This window comes from Dermacentor variabilis, chromosome 6, assembly GCF_050947875.1.
Source record: "Dermacentor variabilis isolate Ectoservices chromosome 6, ASM5094787v1, whole genome shotgun sequence".
In the NCBI taxonomy this organism is placed as follows: domain Eukaryota; kingdom Metazoa; phylum Arthropoda; class Arachnida; order Ixodida; family Ixodidae; genus Dermacentor; species Dermacentor variabilis.
The window spans coordinates 12,575,294-12,596,178 of NC_134573.1; the positions used below are offsets into that span (position 1 = coordinate 12,575,294).

At 49.4% G+C, this 20,885-nt stretch overlaps 1 protein-coding gene across 2 annotated transcripts in view; it reads left to right on the forward strand.

Annotated features, from left to right (window-relative positions):
• LOC142584628 (germinal-center associated nuclear protein-like) overlaps positions 1-20,885 on the forward strand; it is a 559,187-nt gene that overhangs the window by 197,166 nt on the left and 341,136 nt on the right. For both annotated transcript variants that reach the window (XM_075694780.1, XM_075694781.1), the window contains exon 13: positions 13,707-13,831. In XM_075694780.1, coding sequence (XP_075550895.1) covers positions 13,707-13,831 — 125 coding nt within the window. The remainder of the gene's footprint in view (positions 1-13,706; positions 13,832-20,885) is intronic.

Sequence of the window (20,885 nt, forward strand, 5' to 3'; positions counted from 1 at the left end):
GCGCTCGATGTTGAGCCGCACGTTCGCCTGCATATCGTTTGCGCGCACTGCCATTTTGAGAGTGGATAAAGACGCGCGCAAACGTGCCGTATGCCGCCATATTGGAAGTACCACACCGTCCACAAGTTCGGGAAAAAGTGCAGGAAATGCAGTAAAAGGCTAGCGGACTCCTTTGTTTCGCCGACGATAACATCGGGCAATGGTGCGCTATCGGAAGGCGAATCAGTGGAGGCGTCGATGGCCAGCTCAACGACATCGGGCAAATCCGCAATACAGCGCGCTGGCTCCCTTGGAAGTGGCGGCCAGGAACAACTATGGAGATTTGACACAACGTTCCTGGGCAATGATAATCGCGATCAGCTCCGACAAAAGGCGGACAAAAAAACTCTGGATTTATCGTCTCTCTCGGCCACGAAGCGGAAGCTGCAGACACTCGCAACGATGGGCTACGACACGAGCCCGTCGACACCGATATTGCCAACGAACTGCTTCACAAGACTCCGTGCCAGAAGTGCGGAGGTAATAGTGTTTCGATCTCCAGAGGTGCAAATGATTACGGTATCGCTGTGCAACTGAGCATGGAATGCAACTTTTGTGGCTGTTTGGAAACGAAATGGAGCTCAAGGTGCATGTTGAGAACAGCAAAATCTAACCCGTTTGAGAAAAACATTCTCGTGGCCCGTGCCGTTCAAAGTACCGAGAACGGGCAAACAGCGCTGGGGATTTCAGCTATGGAGATATCCCACGGAGGCCTGCACCACAAGATGTACCAAGGACACTTAAAGGGAAGACTGAACCCAGCTGCAATGGAGGCTTGTGCAAAGGTGCTTTCTAACTCTGTTTCAGCAGTAAAGGAACTTTACAAAGTGCCGGATTTTGGAAATACTGGAAACATTGCAGTTTGTTTTGATGGCGCTTGGATGACTAGGGGGCACCTGACCCATATCGGTTTGAGTGCAGTAATCGAGTTGGTTTCAGGATATGTGCTAAATTTCAAGGTACTATCAAACTTCTGTCTTGGGTGCAAACAAGCACCACCAAAGGAAGATCCTGGGTACAGTGCCTGGAAAGAAAATCACGTCTGCCAGAAAAATACTGATAGTAAATCCAGCCAGATGGAACCAGAGGCAGCTTTTGCACTCTTTGAGCACTCCCTGTCACGCCATGGTTTGCGCTACACCACAATGCTTTGCGATGGAGACAGCTGGTCTTTCCGCGCACTCAAAGACGCCGAAGTTTATGGTTACATAAATGTACAGAAGGAAGACTGCATTAACCATATACAGAAGCGGATGGACACTGCTCTTCGCAGCCTCATCTGCCAGCACAAAACAGAGCACAGCGAGAGTCTGAGTGGCAAAGGTCGACTGATGGTGACCTGTTTACAAAGCTCACCAATTATTACGGCTGGGCACTGAAGTCTAACATGGGCAACATGGATGGTATACACGAAATGGTAATGGTAACCTGTCATCACATATGTTTGACTGTTCAACACCCAAATCACAGCCTGTGCCCAAGTGGTGCCAACTCATGATGCAAGCAGAATGCTGCTACTGCTAGAGGAGAACCACTTCCAAAGCACTGGCGCTTGCCAGAGCATGTTAGTAAGGCACTCCTGCCTGTCTATGAACGACTTGCTGACAAAAAACTCTTGCAGTGCTGCCACAGAGGCAAGACACAAAATGCAAACGAATCACTGCATCCTGTGATCTGGTCCCTCATGCCAAAGACCAAACATGCCTCCCTATTTGCAGTAAAAACCGTGGTTGCCGAAGCAGTAACGAGGTACAATGCAGGGATGAAAGAAGCCTCATCTCGTATTCTATGAGAAATGAAAATACAACAAAGCAGCAAGGGCACCCAAAAAGCAGAAGGGAAAGGCGGTCACCGTCTCAATAGCGCAGAGCGAAAGTGGGTAGCTTCAGCCGCCTTCCTTTCAGAAACATGCACCGATCATTCACCTGGGGCATATTATCACGTGGTGGTGACGTTCAAGAACACAGTAGCAATACTGTATAAGACTAACCTAACCTTCATTGGGCGAACCTGTGCCCACAAAGACAGGCTACACTTATAGCACAACGATAGCCGCAAACACGGTCGGCGATCGTCGAAAATCTGATCTACGGGCCAAGCGCGTCGGCTTTTATACATCAATTGTCGAATGTTCCAGACTAATCGTTGGGACCCGCGCGCCTTCCACAAAGTTCTACACCATTCGCGTCAGGTTATGAAATCAGATAACATATGGTTCGGCGACAGCAGACAGCGAATAGAAGCATCAATAACTTTCCAGAAACTTCGGATACATGCAGGCGCGTCCCGAGCTGTGCGATAACATTTGTTAGGCGGCGAAATGTGGTCACCCGATAAAGATAAGTACACGTGTCATTACCCCCCTCTTAAAAGGCATCGACCCAATGCTGCAAACAAACGAAATAAAGAAAAGCACTCGCAGCAATGAAAACAACAAAATAAGGAAGTTCGTCAGCGTCCGTAAAAAGGTTTAAGGCACACCACGTGGACCACTTCAGATCGTGCGCGGTGCCGCTGTGAATGCGAAATGCCGTCTCGCACGACCTCATAGTCCAGTGCGCCAATACGTCGGATGACCTTGTAGGGTCCGAAATAGCGTCGCAGTAGTTTCTCACTGAGTCCTCATCGGCGTATCGGAGTCCATACCCAAACACGGTCGCCGGGCTGGTACTCGACGAAGCGTCGTCGGAGGTTGTAGTGTCAGCTGTCGGTCCCCTGCTGGTTCTTGATCCGCAGGCAGGCGAGCTGTCAGGCTTCTTCGGCACGCTGCAGATACGTAGCGACGTCAAGATTTTCCTCGTCAGTGACGTGCGGCAGCATGGCGTCGAGCGTCGTCGTCGGGTTCCTGCCGTAAACCAGCTTAAATGGCGTGAGCTGTGTTGTTTCTTGCACCATCGTGTTGTAAGTGAATTTTACGTACGGCAGGATTGCATCCCACGTCTTGTGTTCGACGTCAACGTACATTGCTAGCATGTCGGCGAGGGTCTCATTCAGGCAATCCGTGAGACCATTCGTCTGCGGATGGTAGGCAGTTGTCCTCCTGTTACTTGTCTGGCTATATTGCAGAATGGCTTGCGTGAGCTCTGCTGTAAAAGCCGTTCCTCTGTTGGTGATGAGGACTTCTAAAGCTCCATGTCGCAGCAGGATGTTCTCGACGAAAAATTTCGCCACTCCGGCTGCACTGCCTTTCAGTAGAGCTTTAGTTTCAGCGAAGCGGGTGAGATAGTCCGTTGCCACAACGATCCACTTATTTCCGGAAGTTGATGTCGGAAACGGTCCCAACAAGTCCATCCCTATCTGCTGAAAAGGTCGGTAAGGAGTCTTGATCGGCTGTAGTAATCCCGCTGGCCTTGTCGGTGCTGTCTTGCATCGCTGACAGTCTCGGCATGTCCTGACGTAACGGGCGACATCGGCAGTTAGGTGCGGCCAGTAATACCTTTCTTGCATCCTCGATAGCGTCCGGGAGAAACCGAGGTGCCCAGCGGTCGGATCGTCATGTAGGGCATGCAGTACTTCTGGACGCAGCGCCGACGGAACAAGAAGGTAGTTGGCGCGGACTGGTGAAAAGTTCTTCTCGAGTATGTGGTTTTGAAGCGTGAACGAAGACACTCCTCGCTTAATGCCCTAGGGACAAGGTCGATGTGCCCTTCCTAATAATCGACTAGGGCTTTTAGTTCTGGGTCTCCTCGTTGCTGTTTGGCGAAGTCTTCCGCACTTATTATTCCAAGGAAGGCGTCGTCATCCTCGTCATCTTGCGGCGGCGGGTCAATGGGGGCGTGTGATAGGCAATCGGCATATGAGTGTTTTCGTCCGGACTTGTATGTTACAGTGATGTCGTATTCTCGTAGTCTGAGGCTCCACCGTGCCAGCCGTCCTGAAGGGTCCTTTAAATTAGCTAGCAAACACAACGCGTGATGGTCGCTGACCACTTTGAATGGCCTGCCATATAGGTAAGGGCGAAATTTCGTTCTAGCCCAAAAGATGGTGAGGCATTCCTTTTCGGTTGTAGAATAATTGCCTTCCGCTTTTGACAACGACCGGCTAGCGTAAGCTATCACATGTTCATGTCCATCTTTTCTCTGGACTAGGATGGCACCGAGGCCTAGGCTACTGGCGTCTGTGTGTATTTCGGTAACGGCGTGCTCGTCGAAGTGCGCAAGTTCAGGAGACGAGTGCATGCGTCGTTTGAGTTCTTGAAATGCATCAGCCTGCAGCGTTTCCCACTTGAACTCGACTTCACATTTAGTTAGCTGTGTCAGCGGCTCAGCGATGCGTGAAAAGTCCTTGACAAATCGCCTGTAGTAGGCACACATGCCAAGAAATCTATGCCCTGCCTTCTTGTCGATGGGCTGCGGGAGCTTTGCGATGGCAGCTGTCTTCTGCAGGCCGGGGCGGACTGCAGACTTGCTGATGACGTGGCCTAGGAACAGGAGCTCATCGTAAGCGAAGCGGCACTTTTCTGGCTTCAGAGTGAGCCCTGATAACTTGATGGCCTCTAATACTGTCGCAAGCCGCTTAAGGTGATCGTCGAAATTTCCGGCGAAGACGACGACGTCATTCAAGTAAACAAGACAGGTCTGTCACTTCAATCCTGCTAAAACCGTGTCCATCACGTGCTGGAACGTTGCAGGCGCCGAGCACAGTCCAAATGGCATAACCTTGAACTCGTAGAGGCCATCTGGGGTGATGAAGGTGGTCTTTTCACGATCTCGTTCGTCGACTTCTATTTGCCAATAGCCACACTTGAGGTCCATCGACGAGAAGTATTTAACATTGCAGAGCCGATCCAATGCGTCGTCTATCCGTGGGAGGGGTTATACGTTTTTCTTCGTGATTTTGTTCAGTCGATGATAATCGACGCAGAAATATAGGGTTCAGTCCTTTTTCTTCGCCAGGACAATAGGGGATGCGCACAGGCTCTTTGACGGCTGGATGATGTCGTCGCGGAGCATTTCGCCGACTTGTTGCCTAATAGCATCACGTTCTCGCATCGAAACTCGGTAAGGGCTCTGGCGGAGTGGTCGAGCGCACTCTTCGATTATTATGCGATGCTTTGCGACTGGTGTTTGTCGAACCCTCGATGACGTCGAAAAGCAGTCTGTATCGTCGAAGCAGACTTCTGAGCTGTTGCTGCTTAATCACGGGGAGACTTGGATTTATGTCGAAGTCTGGCTAGGGAACTGCGGTCGTCGGGGTAGATGCGACAGAATCTGAGAGTACAAACACATTGCTGGTTTCCAGCATTTCTTTGATGTATGCGATCTTCGTGCCTCTGTTGGTGTGCTTGAACTCCTGGCTGAAGTTTGTCAGCAACACTTTCGTGTTTCCTCAGTGCAGTCGAGCGATCCCTCTTGCGACGCAAATTTCACGGTCGAGCGGTAGACTTTGATCGCCTTCGATGACGCCTTCTACGTCAGCGGGTGTTTCGGTCCGACCGAAATAACGATGCTGGAGGGAGGCAGGATGCTCACTTGATCTTTGAACACACTCAAGGCATGGTGACTACGAGGGCTCTCCGGCAGTATCGCTTTATCTTCCGACAGCGTTATTGACTTTGACTTCAGGTCGATGATTGCGCTGTGTTGGTTCAGAAAGTCCATACCGAGAATGACGTCTCGTGAACACTGTTGGAGGATAACGAAGGTGACAGGGTAAGTGCTGTCATGAATGGTAAGTCTTGCCGTACAGATTCCAGTTGGCGTGATGAGGTGTCCTCCAGCGGTCTGAATTTGAGGGCCCTCCCATGCAGTCTTAAGGGGGGACACTGTACTTCAAATAATGTATATGACGTCTTCTATCAATATTCATGAAACTTTCTATTCTTGTTAAGACTTTTGTGCTGATTTCAAATATGTAATTATTTTTCCAATAGGCCATTTAGTTCTGAAGGTAAATGAAATTCATTGTTCATAATCTGCACAAACAATAGGGGGGAAAAAATGCGCTACAAAATTCATATTGGCACATGCCTGGGTACTAGAAAACATAAGGAACACAATGGTAGGAATACTATTTTGATACAACAAATATTAGTAATTTTATAGCAATTCAATCTTTACTGTTCGAATTGTGGCTACCCCACTATCTGATCTAAAGCAGAATTGAAAATTTTTAAAGCATAAATTCCAAAATCTGACCCTACCACTGTGTACCTTGCACACTCAGCTACAAGCCAAAACAAAAATTATGGCTCTATCTGCTTTGAAGGCAGAGATATCGCCGCGGCAAATCAGCAACAAGTCAAAAGTCGGTGTTTTGAGAAAACGAGAAAAAAGGAATACATTCACTTTTAATCAAAAGTACAGAAATAATTTTGCATTATTTTGCAGTGAAAGTGGCAAAAAGCCACCAGGAATATAGTCGCTCTGACCGCGGCCACCCAAATGCGGCAAAAACATCGTTATTTAGCGCCGTTCGCCGATTCCCGGTGGCTTGCATCGCGCGCGCGGCAAGGTTGTCGTTCACGCGGGTCGAGCTCCGCGCCGACGCGATATCGCCGCAACACGCGCAAGTGATAACGATCTTTATGGCGAGGCCAGATTACCGTTCGCTTTTGCCTCCTGCGACGCTGCCGCCGCACACCTTGCACTTGACAAACGACATCAGTGCGTTCACGGAGTCCTACTGAGGATAGCGAAGCCTGCCTCGGCGTCGACTGGCGCGGCTGCAACGCCGTCGGCGCGAGTGCGCAAATCCGACACCCGCTTTGTTGCTGGCGTTGACGCAAGAACTCGAAGTTTTTTTGAGCATTCATCTCCCTCTGCAACAAATCCGCACGCTGCAACATTGCAGTGTCACGCCGAACGCGGCCGCTGTCTGTAATGATTTCACTCATTTGTGAGCTGGCTAAGCCTACTTCGGCATCGTCCGCGGTTTCGGCATCATTTGCGGTTGGCGGCGAGCTACTCTCGATGCTTTCAGAAGGAATGGAGCGCTTTTGAAAGTTATAAGCTGATCGCTTCTTCTTTTTGCCGAACTTGTGCCTCGTGGCGAACTTTCCCGGTGGATCGGACATCGTTGGGCATGTGCCAACAAACCTACGAGACGCGCGGTCGCGTCGCCTCCGGAGTGGAGCAGACGATGGGAACCTCGCGCAGCCAACCACAGCACGCGTTTTTGGTCACGTGCGCTAGTCAACGAATCGGATCGCGCGTTCGGGCTTTTTTCCTCCCCGGATTTCAACGTCACTGGCGTACCGACGGAGTCACTTTTGGCGGGAAATTAAAGAAGGAAGGCTCCTCTTTCCAACGAGACCAAGATGGCTGAGATCGCGCGCATAGAAAAAGAGCTACGCGCCGCGATAAAAAGGGCTGTTTTTGCGCGGAATTCAGCTCCCAGTGATGTTATAAATTGATATTGCGGACGAAATACTCTTTCCTGAGATTCGAGACTTGGTGAATTAAAGGAATATTAGCTGTAGATATCGAAAATTTCATTTTCAAAAAATCGATTTTTTCGTGATTTTTTCGCCGCAAAGACCCGTGTCCCCCCTTAACCTTCTTCAACTGGGCGGCGATGTGTCCACTCATGACGGAGTAATCGGCCCCTGTGTCCACTAAGGCAGTGACTGCGTGGCCGTCGAGAAGCACGTCGAGGTCGGTGGTTCTTTGTCTGGCGTTGCAGTTAGGTCGTGGCGTCGGGTCACGGCTGCGTCTTGTTGAACTGAAGCTGCAACGTTGCGTCGTCAAGTTGTCTTGCGTTGGTGTAGTCTTGGCTTCCTGACTTCGTCGGGACGGCGGCGTGTGGTTATTATGTCGTCGAGATGATCTCTTTGTCGTCTTCGTCGGCGGCAGAGGATCTTCATCAGTTCGACGAACAGCAACCGCACCTCCATCGGTTGCTGCTTTTAGTTTTCTGGATGTGGGCTCGCAGAGCGGCCCCTGGCTGTGCCGGTGTATGGTCGGCGCTGCGGCGACAGGTAGCGGCCTGGTGACGGCGAACGGGACGGTCGTCGAGAGTTCCATTGAGTGGCGGCTAGGTAATCGGCGATGTCACGTGGGCGCTCCCCAAGCTGTGGACGCGGCGCTTTGACAGCGAACCCTCTAAGTCCCATGTCCCGGTATGGGCATCGGCGGTACACATGGTCGGCTTCTCCGCAGTGATAGCAGAATTGACGGTGGTCGGGAGCTGGTCAAATGTCCATCTTCCTCGTGTAGGTGAACTGGGCGACAGGTGGGCGTGCTGGCGGCGGCGGCGGACGACGGAATTGCGGCGTCACACGGCCCTTGCGCGGTCGCGGAGGGGGGCCTTGATGGCGTGCGACGGCGGCATAGGTCATCGCTTGCGGCTGAGGCTGCGGCGATTCAGGGGCTACTCCGAGTTGTTGTTGTTGGAGCTCCTCACGCACGGTGTCAGCAATTGAAGTCACTTGAGGCTGTGATGACGGGAACAGCTTCTGTAGCTCCTCCCGCACGACCGCTCGGATAGTCTCGCGCAGGTCGCCGGTGGGCAGTGACTGAACTCCTGCGTAGCTCGTCAAGTTCGGGCGGCGGTCGAATTGCCGGTTTCGCATCTCGAGTGTCTTCTCTTGCTGGTGGCCGCGTGAAGAAACTCGCCGACGGTCTTTGTTGGGCTTCGTACCATTCCAACAAAAAGTTCCTCCTTCACACCACACATGAGTAGGTGGAGTTTCTTCTCAGGCATTTCAGGGTCGGCGTGGCGAAATAGACGGCTCATTTCTTCCATAAAGATGGCGATGTTCTCGTTTGGTAGCAGCACTCGGGCGTCCAGCATAGCTTCGGCCCTTTCCTTGCGCACAACGCTTGTAAAGGTGCGCAGGAAGCCGCTACGGAACGGGTCCCACGTTGTCAAGGTCGACTCCCTGTTCTCAAACCACGTTCTGGCAGCGTCTTCTAAGGCTAGACATGCCGCAGCTTGTCGTCGGCGTCTCAGTTGTTGAATGTCGCAATTCTTTCGTAGGTCTCCAGCCAGGATTCCGGGTCTTCAGTCGTTGCTCCATGGAAGGTCGGTGGGTCCCGAGGTTGTTGTAGGATAATGGGGGACGCTGGGGCAGCCATTGGGGTTGTCTTGACCACGATCTTCTTTGTCGTCTCTGGTAGAAGTCCGTGCTCTGGGAGAAGTCCTTGCAGTCTGCGGCTAGCACGCTGGTCTTGGGCGATGTTGATTTTGTCGTCGGGCTTCGGGCTTGGATCGTGGCTTTGCGGGGGCGTTTGGTACATGAACGCACAAGCACCTCCACCAGATTTCACGTGGTGGTGACGTTGAAGAACACAGTAGCAATACTGTGAAAGACAAAACGAACTTTTATTGGGCGAACCTGTGCCCACAAAAACAGGCTACACTTATAGCACAACGAAAGCGGCGAACACGGTCGGCGATCGTCAACAATCTGATCAGCGGGTTGAGCGCGTCGGCTTTTATACAGCAGTCGTCGAATGTTCCAGACTAATCGCTTGGACCCGCGTGTCTTCCACAAAGTTCTACACCATTACAATTACAATTACAATTTTAATTTTAATTACAAGTTACAATTTTGATCTAAGTAATGCCTGTACTGCTAATATCAAGTTGAAATACTTACAACTTTTGTTCTGGAGAAGCTAGAATGACAAAACTTGTCTTAGGGCACTCTTTGATTGGTGTAGGTTGTAATGGTAAAGAGTGCAACAAAATATAGGCGGTACGTTTTTTTAGTAACATGACAAAACATTTTTACCAGAAAGTGTCTGTTAAGAAAGAATGGTATGAAATACATTACAATAAGCTTTATATTTAAGACCTGTAAATAAAACTCCATAAACCTAGAAATTTTCATCATTCTAGCTCAAATATTAAAGCAATTAATTTGTGGCGACGAGCGACCACGTAGACCGTTAAAGTCTCGGGCTCTCGCAGGAGAGGAAGAACCGACAGTCCGTCTCTTAGCGTAGCATTCTTTTTAATCATCTCCTTCGGAACGCTAGCCCGTGCCGGAGCGCCAGCCGCTCGAGCCTCGTGTAGACGCGAGCGTCTACGTCATCCCTCGTGCGACGCCGATGCTGCTGCCGCTACAGAGGGCTCCCCCCCTAGAGAGGAGGAAAGTTCGACGAACGATGGAAAGTCCACGTGACGCGGCGTGTCTTGGCGTTGGTCTTGGGTGTCACGTGCACTGGCGGCGGCGAAGGATGCAGCAGGGTCGCGTCGCATACTGGTGGAGCTGATGGCGTGGGTGCTTCTATGTAGGCGGGTTTGAGACGTTCCAGGGCAATTGTGTCTGATCGGCCGTTGACAAATTCAAAACCCCACATATCCCCTTAAGGAGGTTTTGGTTTAGTTGTTTTCGAATCAAATATCAAATGTATTAAGTAAAAGGAGCACCAAATATCAACTTGAATATCAAAATATTTGTTGCGAAGTTTAATGCGTTCAAATTCTACGCAAAAGACAAGGTGCTGCACATGCTTAGGGGTCCACTAGCAGAGCGTTAGCAGGATGTTGCAAGGTATCGTTCACTTGGGCACCTAGCAATCAAGGTGTACAGGCATGGTTTACTCTTATTAAAGGAGATCAGTATGTCAGCACTGATTACAGTTCAATTTTATATGAAGGTCTGGAGCTTTTTTTTTTAATCAATACAACATCTATTGAATGGAATCCAGTGCTTTTTGCCTTCTGAAGCTGAAGAAGTACTGAATTTATGTCGTACTGAATACCCTATGAGATTTTCAGTTTAATAGTGGGCCCGTGTGTTAGGGTAGTCTCTTATTGCATGAAAGTTTTTCTTTCCAGCTTTCCTCCAAAACTGAGAAAGGTTTTCCTAGCTTTGCAGGCAAGTGGTTTTTGCGGGTTATTGTGAGCTCGGGAAGTTCGATTTCCGTGACAGATGGAACTGCAAACCATGCATCATGTGACTCAGTCATTCACCGCGTCACGCATGGCCATCATTGGCACTGCAATGGTTGATTCACGGTCTCGCCGACAGTAGAGGCCTTTTCATTGTCGGTTTCAGCAATCATTTCAGCATCAACGGCAATCAGTGGGACTTGCCGAAGCCCTACCCACTTTTGACCAGTCCTGCATTAGCAGTGCGAGACTCAAGCCATCTCTCGTTCCATGCTGCAACTACACCGACCACCAGCAGTGCACAGCTATGTGGGAAAACCGGATTACGGAAGACTTGACAGCCACGTGGGGTAAACAACAACGGGGGACGCGGGAGAGTCGAGCGTCCCGACAAACTGGAAAGTTGGAGGCTTGCTAATGACCTGCCGATTGATAAATTCTGCAGCTCTCAGCTCGAGTCCAAGCCCCCAGGGGTAGCATTGCAGCTAACATTGGCCAAGTAGAACTTGTTCTCGGGCTAGTCAGTTTACCCATACTAAAGCAATAGCTTAGCTGGTTGCTACGAGAAGTGAAGTCTCCTTTCTTGTATCTTTGTTCTGTTCTCATTAAGCCTCTCCGAATGTCGAGGCTTGACTCCCGAGTGCTCGCCTTGCATGAAAGAAACGGCAAACACGGCACGAGCAGTTGCGAGCCAGAGGCAGCGTGGCAAGGGTTCGGTGTGTCAGCCCAGAGGGACAAGATCCATCCCTTCCTTATCCCCCCCAGCACTCAAGCTAGTAAAGAAACTTGACCATTAGGGGTGTGGAAATATTCGAATAGTTTGGATATTATGAAATAATATATTTTCAATATTCATATTTGTTAGAGAAATAGACATTTGAAAACATTCGAATATTTGGTCGGATACGAATATTCGAATCAAATCGAATATGTTGCAGCTGTACAGGGGCAAACACAGTTCTTCGCATTTGTTTCTGTGTAATCTAGGAATATTGGGGTGATTTTGTGGTGAATATTGCGATGATTTTGCACTGCTAGTGACATTTTGCTAGTAAAGCACATTTAGCCACTGAACGACATAATGTTTCAGGGGGCACGAATTTGTAGACAGCGAGGGTTTTTTTTTTTCTCTCTTTTTGCAGTGCCACCTCCAATTTTGGGCATATTGAGTGACAACAAGTGTGATGAGTGACTGGCACAGCGTGAAATGCCCCCGATTTATGGGCATTTGATGCGGTATAATAAGGCACAGGTTTGCGAGGACAGCTAGTGGGAATTACTCAATTTTCCAAGTTAACATGAGCCAAATATACAGTGCTCTAGTATAACGGCTCATTGGTCTATCTGTTTAATATTGACAATGTAATTGCACTCATCCAAAGTAACACTTTGACCTAGCTTGCTAATAAATGAGTTTGCCTATCATTATTTGATTTAGCTATTTTAAGATAAGTATTCGTATTCAATTTGTACTCAGACATTTTGATATTCGCACACCCTTGCCTAAAATGTGACGGCATGACCAGAAACCAAGCGAAGACACGGTAGATAGCATCCTTAAGATATCATGGCTGCGGCATTTTCTGCTGCCTGCAAAAATGTCACTTGTCAGCTGGAAGTCTCCGTGGAGTGTGCAAGCCCGTTACCCAGTGGCTGTGTAATAGAGTTATGAAACAAATCATGGCACTCGCTTCTACTGGAGTTCGCTCTGTCTACTTGATCTGTGGCAGCAAGGAATAAATGGTGACATGAGCCTTCACTCAGTCTCCTCTCACATCTAGAACAAAGCACTTGCGTGCGCACAATCTCGGGGGGCCACGGAGTCACGAAAGTGATTTCTTACTATGAAGTGGCGCCATAGCATTTACTGAGGCTAGCATGGAATGCAGTTTTACTGGCAATAACAGCCTACCAAAGCTAGATCTTAGTACCCTGCAATTGAAACACTGGCCTTGCAGCACGTTTGAGGTTTTCGTGTGGGCATACACTTGTATTTATTCAGACAAGAATGAAAGTATTTCCTTTGCGGTGTTGTGCCCACTTGTGTATGTAGTTCCACAGCCAGATGTGATAGCGCCAAAGGGTCCGTCTCTCACTTGGATGCATGTGGTTGACTCTTGGGTGTGAGCTTGGCAAGATGGCAAAGCCAGCACAGCATTTGCATGATGCAGAAACTGCCGAAGCACGAGAGCTGCAGGTGGTGCTGGGTCGAGTGAACACTGAAGCTGTTGACCATCTGCGACGTCAAGTTAGTTTATTTTTCTAAGAATAAATTAGAACTGCACAAGTTGCATTTTCTCCTGTCTTATGATGCAGTGCAATGTTTTTTTTTTTTTCTTTTATCAGTGGTTGAGTACAAGTGGCCGAAATATAATGAGTTGCTACGTCATCCGACTAAAATGTCCTGATGCAGTATCAAATCCTGTCCTGCATTTACCTCAATTTCTCGCTTACTAAAGCTCTGTTCTGGATAATATTGACGTATTAGGTGCCCTCGAGCATTAATCTATCACTTTAGCTTAACTTACTATTTGCCTTTAGTCCTTTAGTCAATCTGTCAGTCAATGTTAAACAGAAAGAAGCACACATAGGGCGTTTGTGTGCACTTCCAGTTTGCCTTTCTGGGGCTTTCTACCAATGTGAACTGGTGTTGCATACCTTATCGGTCACACAAACAGTTTATTGTTTTTGGGGTACTTTGGGAATCTACAGCAGTGGCTTTATGTAAAGTGTGGTTTCTCCTTGTTAGTGAAGACTAAGCTTTGAGTGAAAACAAGCAGTGAAGGAGGCAAACAAGCAAAATGCCAACTGACAGCTATATTTCGTTCTACAATTTTGACAGCAGCATGCGAAAACATTTGTGATGGTTTTTCTGCTGCATGCAGGCTGGGGAGAGAGTACACAGAAGGAGCAAGAGCCTGCCCCAAAGGTAGAACGACAGCCTGAGCCAGAGCCAGAGCCAGAGCCAGGGCCAGGGCCAGGGCCAGGGCCAATTGCGTACCCTGATGAGGTCAGTGTGGTTGCGTTGCTGTCGCTGGTCCAGAGCTTTTGGTGGCTGCAGTGTATAGGCTTTGCATGGGGCCTAAAGACAGTCGCCTCCCTTTAGTATAATTTAGTTTCACCTTTGCTAGACTACAAAATTTGGTCTAATTATCCGAAAGGTAAGGTTAAACAGTGACAAAAGGAACAAACTCAAATATTTTTTCTTAGTTAGAACTGTTGCGCAAAGCGACAAAGGGACAGGTCCGAAGTGAGGAAACAAAACACGACACCTGAGCATGCAGTCCTGTCTCATCGTTGCTTTTCGGAAAAGCTTTACATATGTCTTACCGACTAGCCTACTGTGGAATTTTCGATATGTTTTGTTTTTGCTTGAAACTGTCCATAGACAGGGTGTCTACCAACCGCGAAAACTGGGAATTCTCAGTGAATTTGAATAGTCTGGAAATACTCAGGGAAAACTCGGGGAATTTGTGCTTCTGTCAGGGAAAATTAGCTGTAACCTTATTGAAAGGGAACGAAAGTCGTGTTAATGCTGGTTCCAGTAACAGGATTCGCAACGAATCGTCATTGACGCTGTGTCATCGGCACGAGGTATTGCCAGAGTAGTTGACTGATTTTCCGGACGCTCGATTTTTCAGACATGCCCGATAATTCGCATGGCTTTGCGGCACCACCACATACTCCATATAGTCAATGTATATTGCCCTGACTGCATTTCTGAAATCGAATTAATCAAAGCCACCACCACCGCAATTTTGATTATCTCGCCGCCTCGAACCGGCACTTTCGCACGCAGATGCGCTGGCAGACGTAGTCACCACCGCAGCGGCAACGTTAGGCCTAGCTGCTTCTACATTCGCTGTTGAACTTCTGGCCATGCGGTGCTGTGTTTTTCATTGAAATAATTCGCCGCTGTCAGCAATGTCACCAACTCCGCCTTTGTATTCCTCGTCATTGGCTTCGAAGCTCGCAGAGCACAGCGCGTCGCGTAATGCTAGTCTCTGAAAGTTAGCTTCGCCTCCGTACAGTATTGTGAAGCGGTGAAGCATAACAAGCGTGCGACGGGGCAATTGTCACAGGACACAGTATGCATTCCTTAATTATACACGCGTGCACCCCCGTGTCCTGTCACAGTACGAGCACCGATATGCTTAATAAGTGTACTGGCAGGCCTTAACAGCTTTTTCGGACGTGTCTGTGTCAATTTTAGCCCTTAAGGGCAGTTAAAGACATGCATTTATTTTTTTCGGACTGCCCGATTTTTCGGATGTTATTGCGACCCCTAGGGAGTCCGAAAAATTGGACGTTGAATGTACAACTGACCAAGAGGATGCTTCAAATGATCCATGGGGTGAACGCGGGGAAGAAGGAGGATGAGAACAGAAAGGACCGACGCACCGAGGAATTAACGGGCAAGCAAGGGTGCCGCTGCCTTTTTAAAGGAGCTTGAGACCAAAAAACAAAGTGTTGGCTGACGCTGAGATGCAGGTGTCCCACATCCAAACAAAAATAAACTCTTTAAAGCAGTGAAACCCAACACTGAGATGTTGTGTAGGGGCTGAGAGTATGTCAGGACAGTTGAGGTTGACTTCCCAGCTGCCGAGAGAGAATTTTCCGAAGGAGCACAATATCGCTGCAAGACACGATGCTCTTGTGCACTCTTTTCGACACCGGCAGAGGCAGTGCATTTAAAGCAGATGCTGCTTGCAGGGCAAGGCACCATTCAAGATGCGAGCTTGTCAAGAAGGACAGTCCAGAGACGAGTCCATGATACTGTGACGTGGTGGTGACATTGAAGAACACAGTAGCAAATACTGTGAAAGACAAAACTAACTTTTATTGGGCGAACCTGTGCCCACAAAAACAGGCTACACTTATAGCACAACGATAGTGGCGAACACGGTCGGCGATTGCCAAAATCTGATCAGCGGGTCAAGTGCGTCGGCTTTTATAAAGCAGTCATCGAATCTTCCAGACTAATCGTTTGGACCCGCATGCCTTCCACAAAGTTCTACAACATTCGAGTCGCGCGATGAAATCAGATAACACAAGGTTCGGCGACAACAGACAGCGGATAGAAGCGTCGATAACTTTCCAGAAACTTCGGATACATGCAGACGTGTCCCGTGCTGCACGATAACATTTGTGAGGCGGTGAAGCGTGGTCACCCGTTAAATATAAGTACACGTGTCAATACCCCCCTCTTAAAAGGCATTGACCCGATGCTGCAAACAAACGAAAGTAATAAAAGAAAAGCACTCCTAGCAAAGAAAACAAGAAAATAAGGAAGTTCGTCAGCGTCCGTAAGAGGGTTTAAGCACCACCACGAGGACTACTTCAGATCGTGCGCGGCGTCGCTGTGAATGCGAAATGCCGTCTGGCACGACCTCATAGTCCAGTGCGCCAATACGTCGGGTGACCTTGTAGGGTCCGAAATATTGTCGCAGTAGTTTTTCACTGAGTCCTCGTCGGCGTATCGAGGTCCACACCCAAACACGGTCGCCGGGCTGGTACTCGACGAAGCGTCGTCGGAGGTTGTAGTGTCGGCTGTCGGTCTTCTCCTGGTTCTTGATCCGCAGGCGGGCGAGCGGTCGGGCTTCTTCGGCGCGCTGGAGGTAGGTAGCGACGTCAAGGTTCTCCTCGTCAGTGACGTGCGGCAGCATGGCGTCGAGCGTCGTCGTCGGGTTCCTGCCGTAGACCAGCTTGAACGGCGTGATCTGTGTTGTTTCTTGCACCGCCGTGTTGTAAGCGAATGTTGTGTACGGCAGGACGGCATCCCAGGTCTTGTGTTCGACGTCGATGTACATCGCTAGCATGTTGGCGAGGGTCTTATTCAGCCGCTCCGTAAGACCATTCATCTGCGCGTGGTAGGCCGTTGTCCTCCTGTGCCTTGTCTGACTGTATTTCAGAATGGCTTGGATGAGCTCCGCTGTAAAGGCCCTTCCTCTGTCAGTGATGAGGACTTCTGGGGCGCCACGTCGCAGCAGGATGTTTTCGACAAAGAATTTCGCCACTTCGGCTGCGCTAACTTTCGGCAGAGTTTTAGTTTCAGCGAAGCGGGTGAACTAGTCCGTCGCCACAACGATCCACTTATTTCCGGAAGTTGATGTCGGAAACGGTCCCAACAAGTCCATCCCTATCTGCTGAAAAGGTCGGTAAGGAGTCTTGATCGGCTGTAGTAATCCCGCTGGCCTTGTCGGTGCTGTCTTGCGTCGCTGACAGTCTTGGCATGTCCTGACGTAACGGGCGACATCGGCAGTTAGGTGCGGCCAGTAATACCTTTTTTGTATCCTCGATAGCGTCCGCGAGAAGCCGAGGTGCCCGGCGGTCGGATCGTCATGTAGGGCGCGCAATACTTCTGGACGCAGCGCCGACGGAACAACAAGAAGGTAGTTGGCGCGGACTGGTGAGAAGTTCTTCTTCATGAATACATTGTTTTCAAGTGTGAAGGAAGATAATCCGCGCTTAAATGCCCTGGGGACAACGTCGGTGTGCCCTTCCAAATATTCGACGAGGTTGTTTAGCTCCGGGTCTGCCCGTTACTGTTCAGCGAAGTCTTCCGCGCTTATCATTCCAAGGAATGCGTCGTCATTGTCGTCATCTTGCGGCGGCGGGTCAATGGGGGCGCGTGATAGGCAATCGGCATGTGAGTGTTTTCGTCCGGACTTGTATGTTACAGTGATGTCGTATTCTTGTAGTCTGAGGCTCCACCGTGCCAGTCGTCCTGAAGGGTCCCTTAAGTTAGCTAGCAAACACAACGCGTGATGGTCGCTGACCACTTTGAATGGCCTGCCATATAGACCGTTTCTTCGTAGGCGCCGCCATATTGCGAACGCAGTGGCGCCGCCTATGAGCAGCGCCATACTGGCTTGGGTGAAAGCGGTCTTTTGCATGGCAGGTATACGCTTGGCGGCAGTTTCTGGCGTTTGTTTTCGCGGTCGTGCGGTCTGTTTAGTATGACGTGCGTCTTCTACGTAGTAAACGGTTCTGTGAGACGTGCTGAAGTGGTTTAAGGCATCATGGCCGGAATTTCTGCTGGCGTTGAGGTGGAGAGAACACGCAACGCGATGTGTGCACGCATATTCGAGTCTGCAATCAGCCTCTGAGATGAATTGTGTATTTCTGAATGTTCCAGTCACTAATGTGACCTTATTGCAGTATTATCCTCTATTTCTAAGCTGCGGAAACATACGCGACGATCATAACAGCGTGATCGTGGGTACCGTTCTGCTACGATAGGAGCTTTGATGTTATACTTTGGCAAGCGTTCAAACTGTTCGCTGCAGGTTACATTGCGTGACTACTTGGTACGATGGGCGAGGTTTCCGCACCTGAATAAAATAGTTTTGGCAAGTGATAGCAGCATACCTTACAGTCTGAATTACGCTTGTCCAGCAAAGGGACTGTTTACGAACTGCGCGAGCGTCCTAAGCAGTGGTAAGTGCTGGATTACATATGTCTTTGTTCTATATACCGCATGGTCCAAGCATACCGCATCAGCGGTTATATATTTATAAACGTTGTGCGGCGTGACTATGCGAGGCCCTATTGCGGCGTTAGCCCGTTTTCTCTTGCTTTTTCGAGAAAGAGGATTATAACCGAATTTCTTTTTCGCTTGTGTTTGTTCCGTTCACTACGACGCACTCACACGCATTACAAAAATTTTGTTCTCAGAAATAGGCATCGCATTCTTTTTATGCGATCCTTCATATATTATAGCTGTATGCAGGCAAAAAAGGCAATGCCGAAGCGCACAGCTTACATATGTACCGTGCTGGTTCACAAACCGCAGTGTTCGCTGTGTTGAGCAGCGCCATCGGCCTCATGCAGGAAGGCTAGCGTAGACATATGGTAATTTGAAGCCTACTAGACTTGAAATGCGCGAGAATGATGCCGGTGCATCACAAATATTTGATTGCGCCTGCCGCTTAGATGTTTCGTGGTTGCCTTAGGTTGGCCGTGCACGAGCACGCGCTCTTATGTTTATGCTTTGCTCCCTACGCCAAGCGATCAGATATTGAGCAGATTTACCATTTCATGCTGCTAATACAGAGACACCGGGTTTCTTTGTTGAATTAAAACCGATATAAGTAAAATAGTTCACAACACATACACACACCGCGACTGATAACGTGCGTACACCGCGGCTTATAAAACGCGTCACATTTCTGCGCTCCCAAAAGATATTTCCGCCTACTGTAGTTACCGATGCACCGAAAGGCTTCCCTGACGACCTTATATGAACGGACACGGCGTAAATTTCACAAAATACCATCTAAAACATCTCAAAATCGCTCTGCAGCACGCGACAGCAATACTTTCAAGCAGCGCCGCGCCGGATCGCCCAAGCCAGAGAGGAGGAAAGGCTCTCCGCGCGCACTATCCTCCTCGCCCGATGAAACGGTCTATAGGTAAGGGCGAAATTTCGTTGTAGCCCAAACGATGGTGGGGCATTCCTTTTCGGTTGTAGAATAATTGCCTTCCGCTTTTGAAAACGACCGGCTATTGTAATCTATCAGATGTTCATGTCCATCTTTTCTCTGGACTAGGATGGCACCGAGGCCTAGGCTACTGGCGTCTGTGTGTATTTCGGTAACGGCGTGCTCGTCGAAGCGCGCAAGTTCAGGAGACGAGTGCATGCGTCGTTTGAGTTCTTGAAATGCATCAGCCTGCAGCGTTTCCCACTTGAACTCGACGTCACATTTAGTTAGCTGTGTCAGCGGCTCAGCGATGCGTGAAAAGTCCTTGACAAATCGCCAGTAGTAGGCACACATGCCAAGAAATCTATGCCCTGCCTTCTTGTCGATGGGCTGCGGGAACTTTGCGATGGCAGCTGTCTTCTGCGGGCCGGGGCGGACTGCAGACTTGCTGATGACGTGGCCTAGGAACAGGAGCTCATCGTAAGCGAAGCGGCACTTTTCTGGCTTCAGAGTGAGCCCTGATAACTTGATGGCCTCTAATACTGTCGCAAGCCGCTTAAGGTGATCGTCGAAATTTCTGGTGAAGACGACGACGTCATTCAAGTAAACAAGACAGGTCTGTCACTTCAATCCTGCTAAAACCGTGTCCATCACGTGCTGGAACGTTGCAGTTGCCGAGCACAATCCAAATGGCATGACCTTGAACTCATAGAGGCCATCTGGGGTGATGAAGGTGGTCTTTTCACGATCTCGTTCGTCGACTTCTATTTGCCAATAGCCAGACTTGAGGTCCATCGACGAGAAGTATTTAACGTTGCAGAGCCGATCCAATGCGTCGTCTATCCGTGGGAGGGGGTATACGTCTTTCTTCGTGATTTTCTTCAGTCGAGGATAATCGACGCAGAAACGTAGGGTTCCGTCCTTTTTCTTCGCCAGGACAATAGGGGATGCGCACAGGCTCTTTGACGGCTGGATGATGTCGTCACGGAGCATTTCGCCGACTTGTTGCCTAATAGCATCACGTTCTCGCATCGAAACTCGGTGGGGGCTCTGGCGGAGTGGTCGAGCGCACTCTTCGATTATTATGCGATGCTTTGCGACTGGTGTTTGTCGAACCCTCGATGACGTCGAAAAGCAGTCTGTATCGTCGAAGCAGACTTCTGAGCTGTTGCTGCTTAATCACGGGGAGACTTGGATTTATGTCGAAGTCTGGCTACGGAACTGCGGTCGTCGGGGTAGATGCGACAGAATCTGAGAGTACAAACACATTGCTGGTTTCCAGCATTTCTTCGATGTATGCGATCTTCGTGCCTTTGTTGGTGTGCTTGAACTCCTGGCTGAAGTTTGTCAGCAACACTTTCGTGTTTCCTCAGTGCAGTCAAGCGATCCCTCTTGCGACGCAAATTTCACGGTCGAGCGGTAGACTTTGATCGCCTTCGATGACGCCTTCTACGTCAGCGGGTGTTTCGGTCCAACCGAAATAACCTTGCTGGAGGGAGGCAGGATGCTCACTTGATCTTTGAACACACTCAAGGCATGGTGACTACGAGGGCTCTCCGGCAGTATCGCTTTATCTTCCGACAGCGTTATTGACTTCGACTTCAGGTCGATGATTGCGCCGTGTTGGTTCAGAAAGTCCAT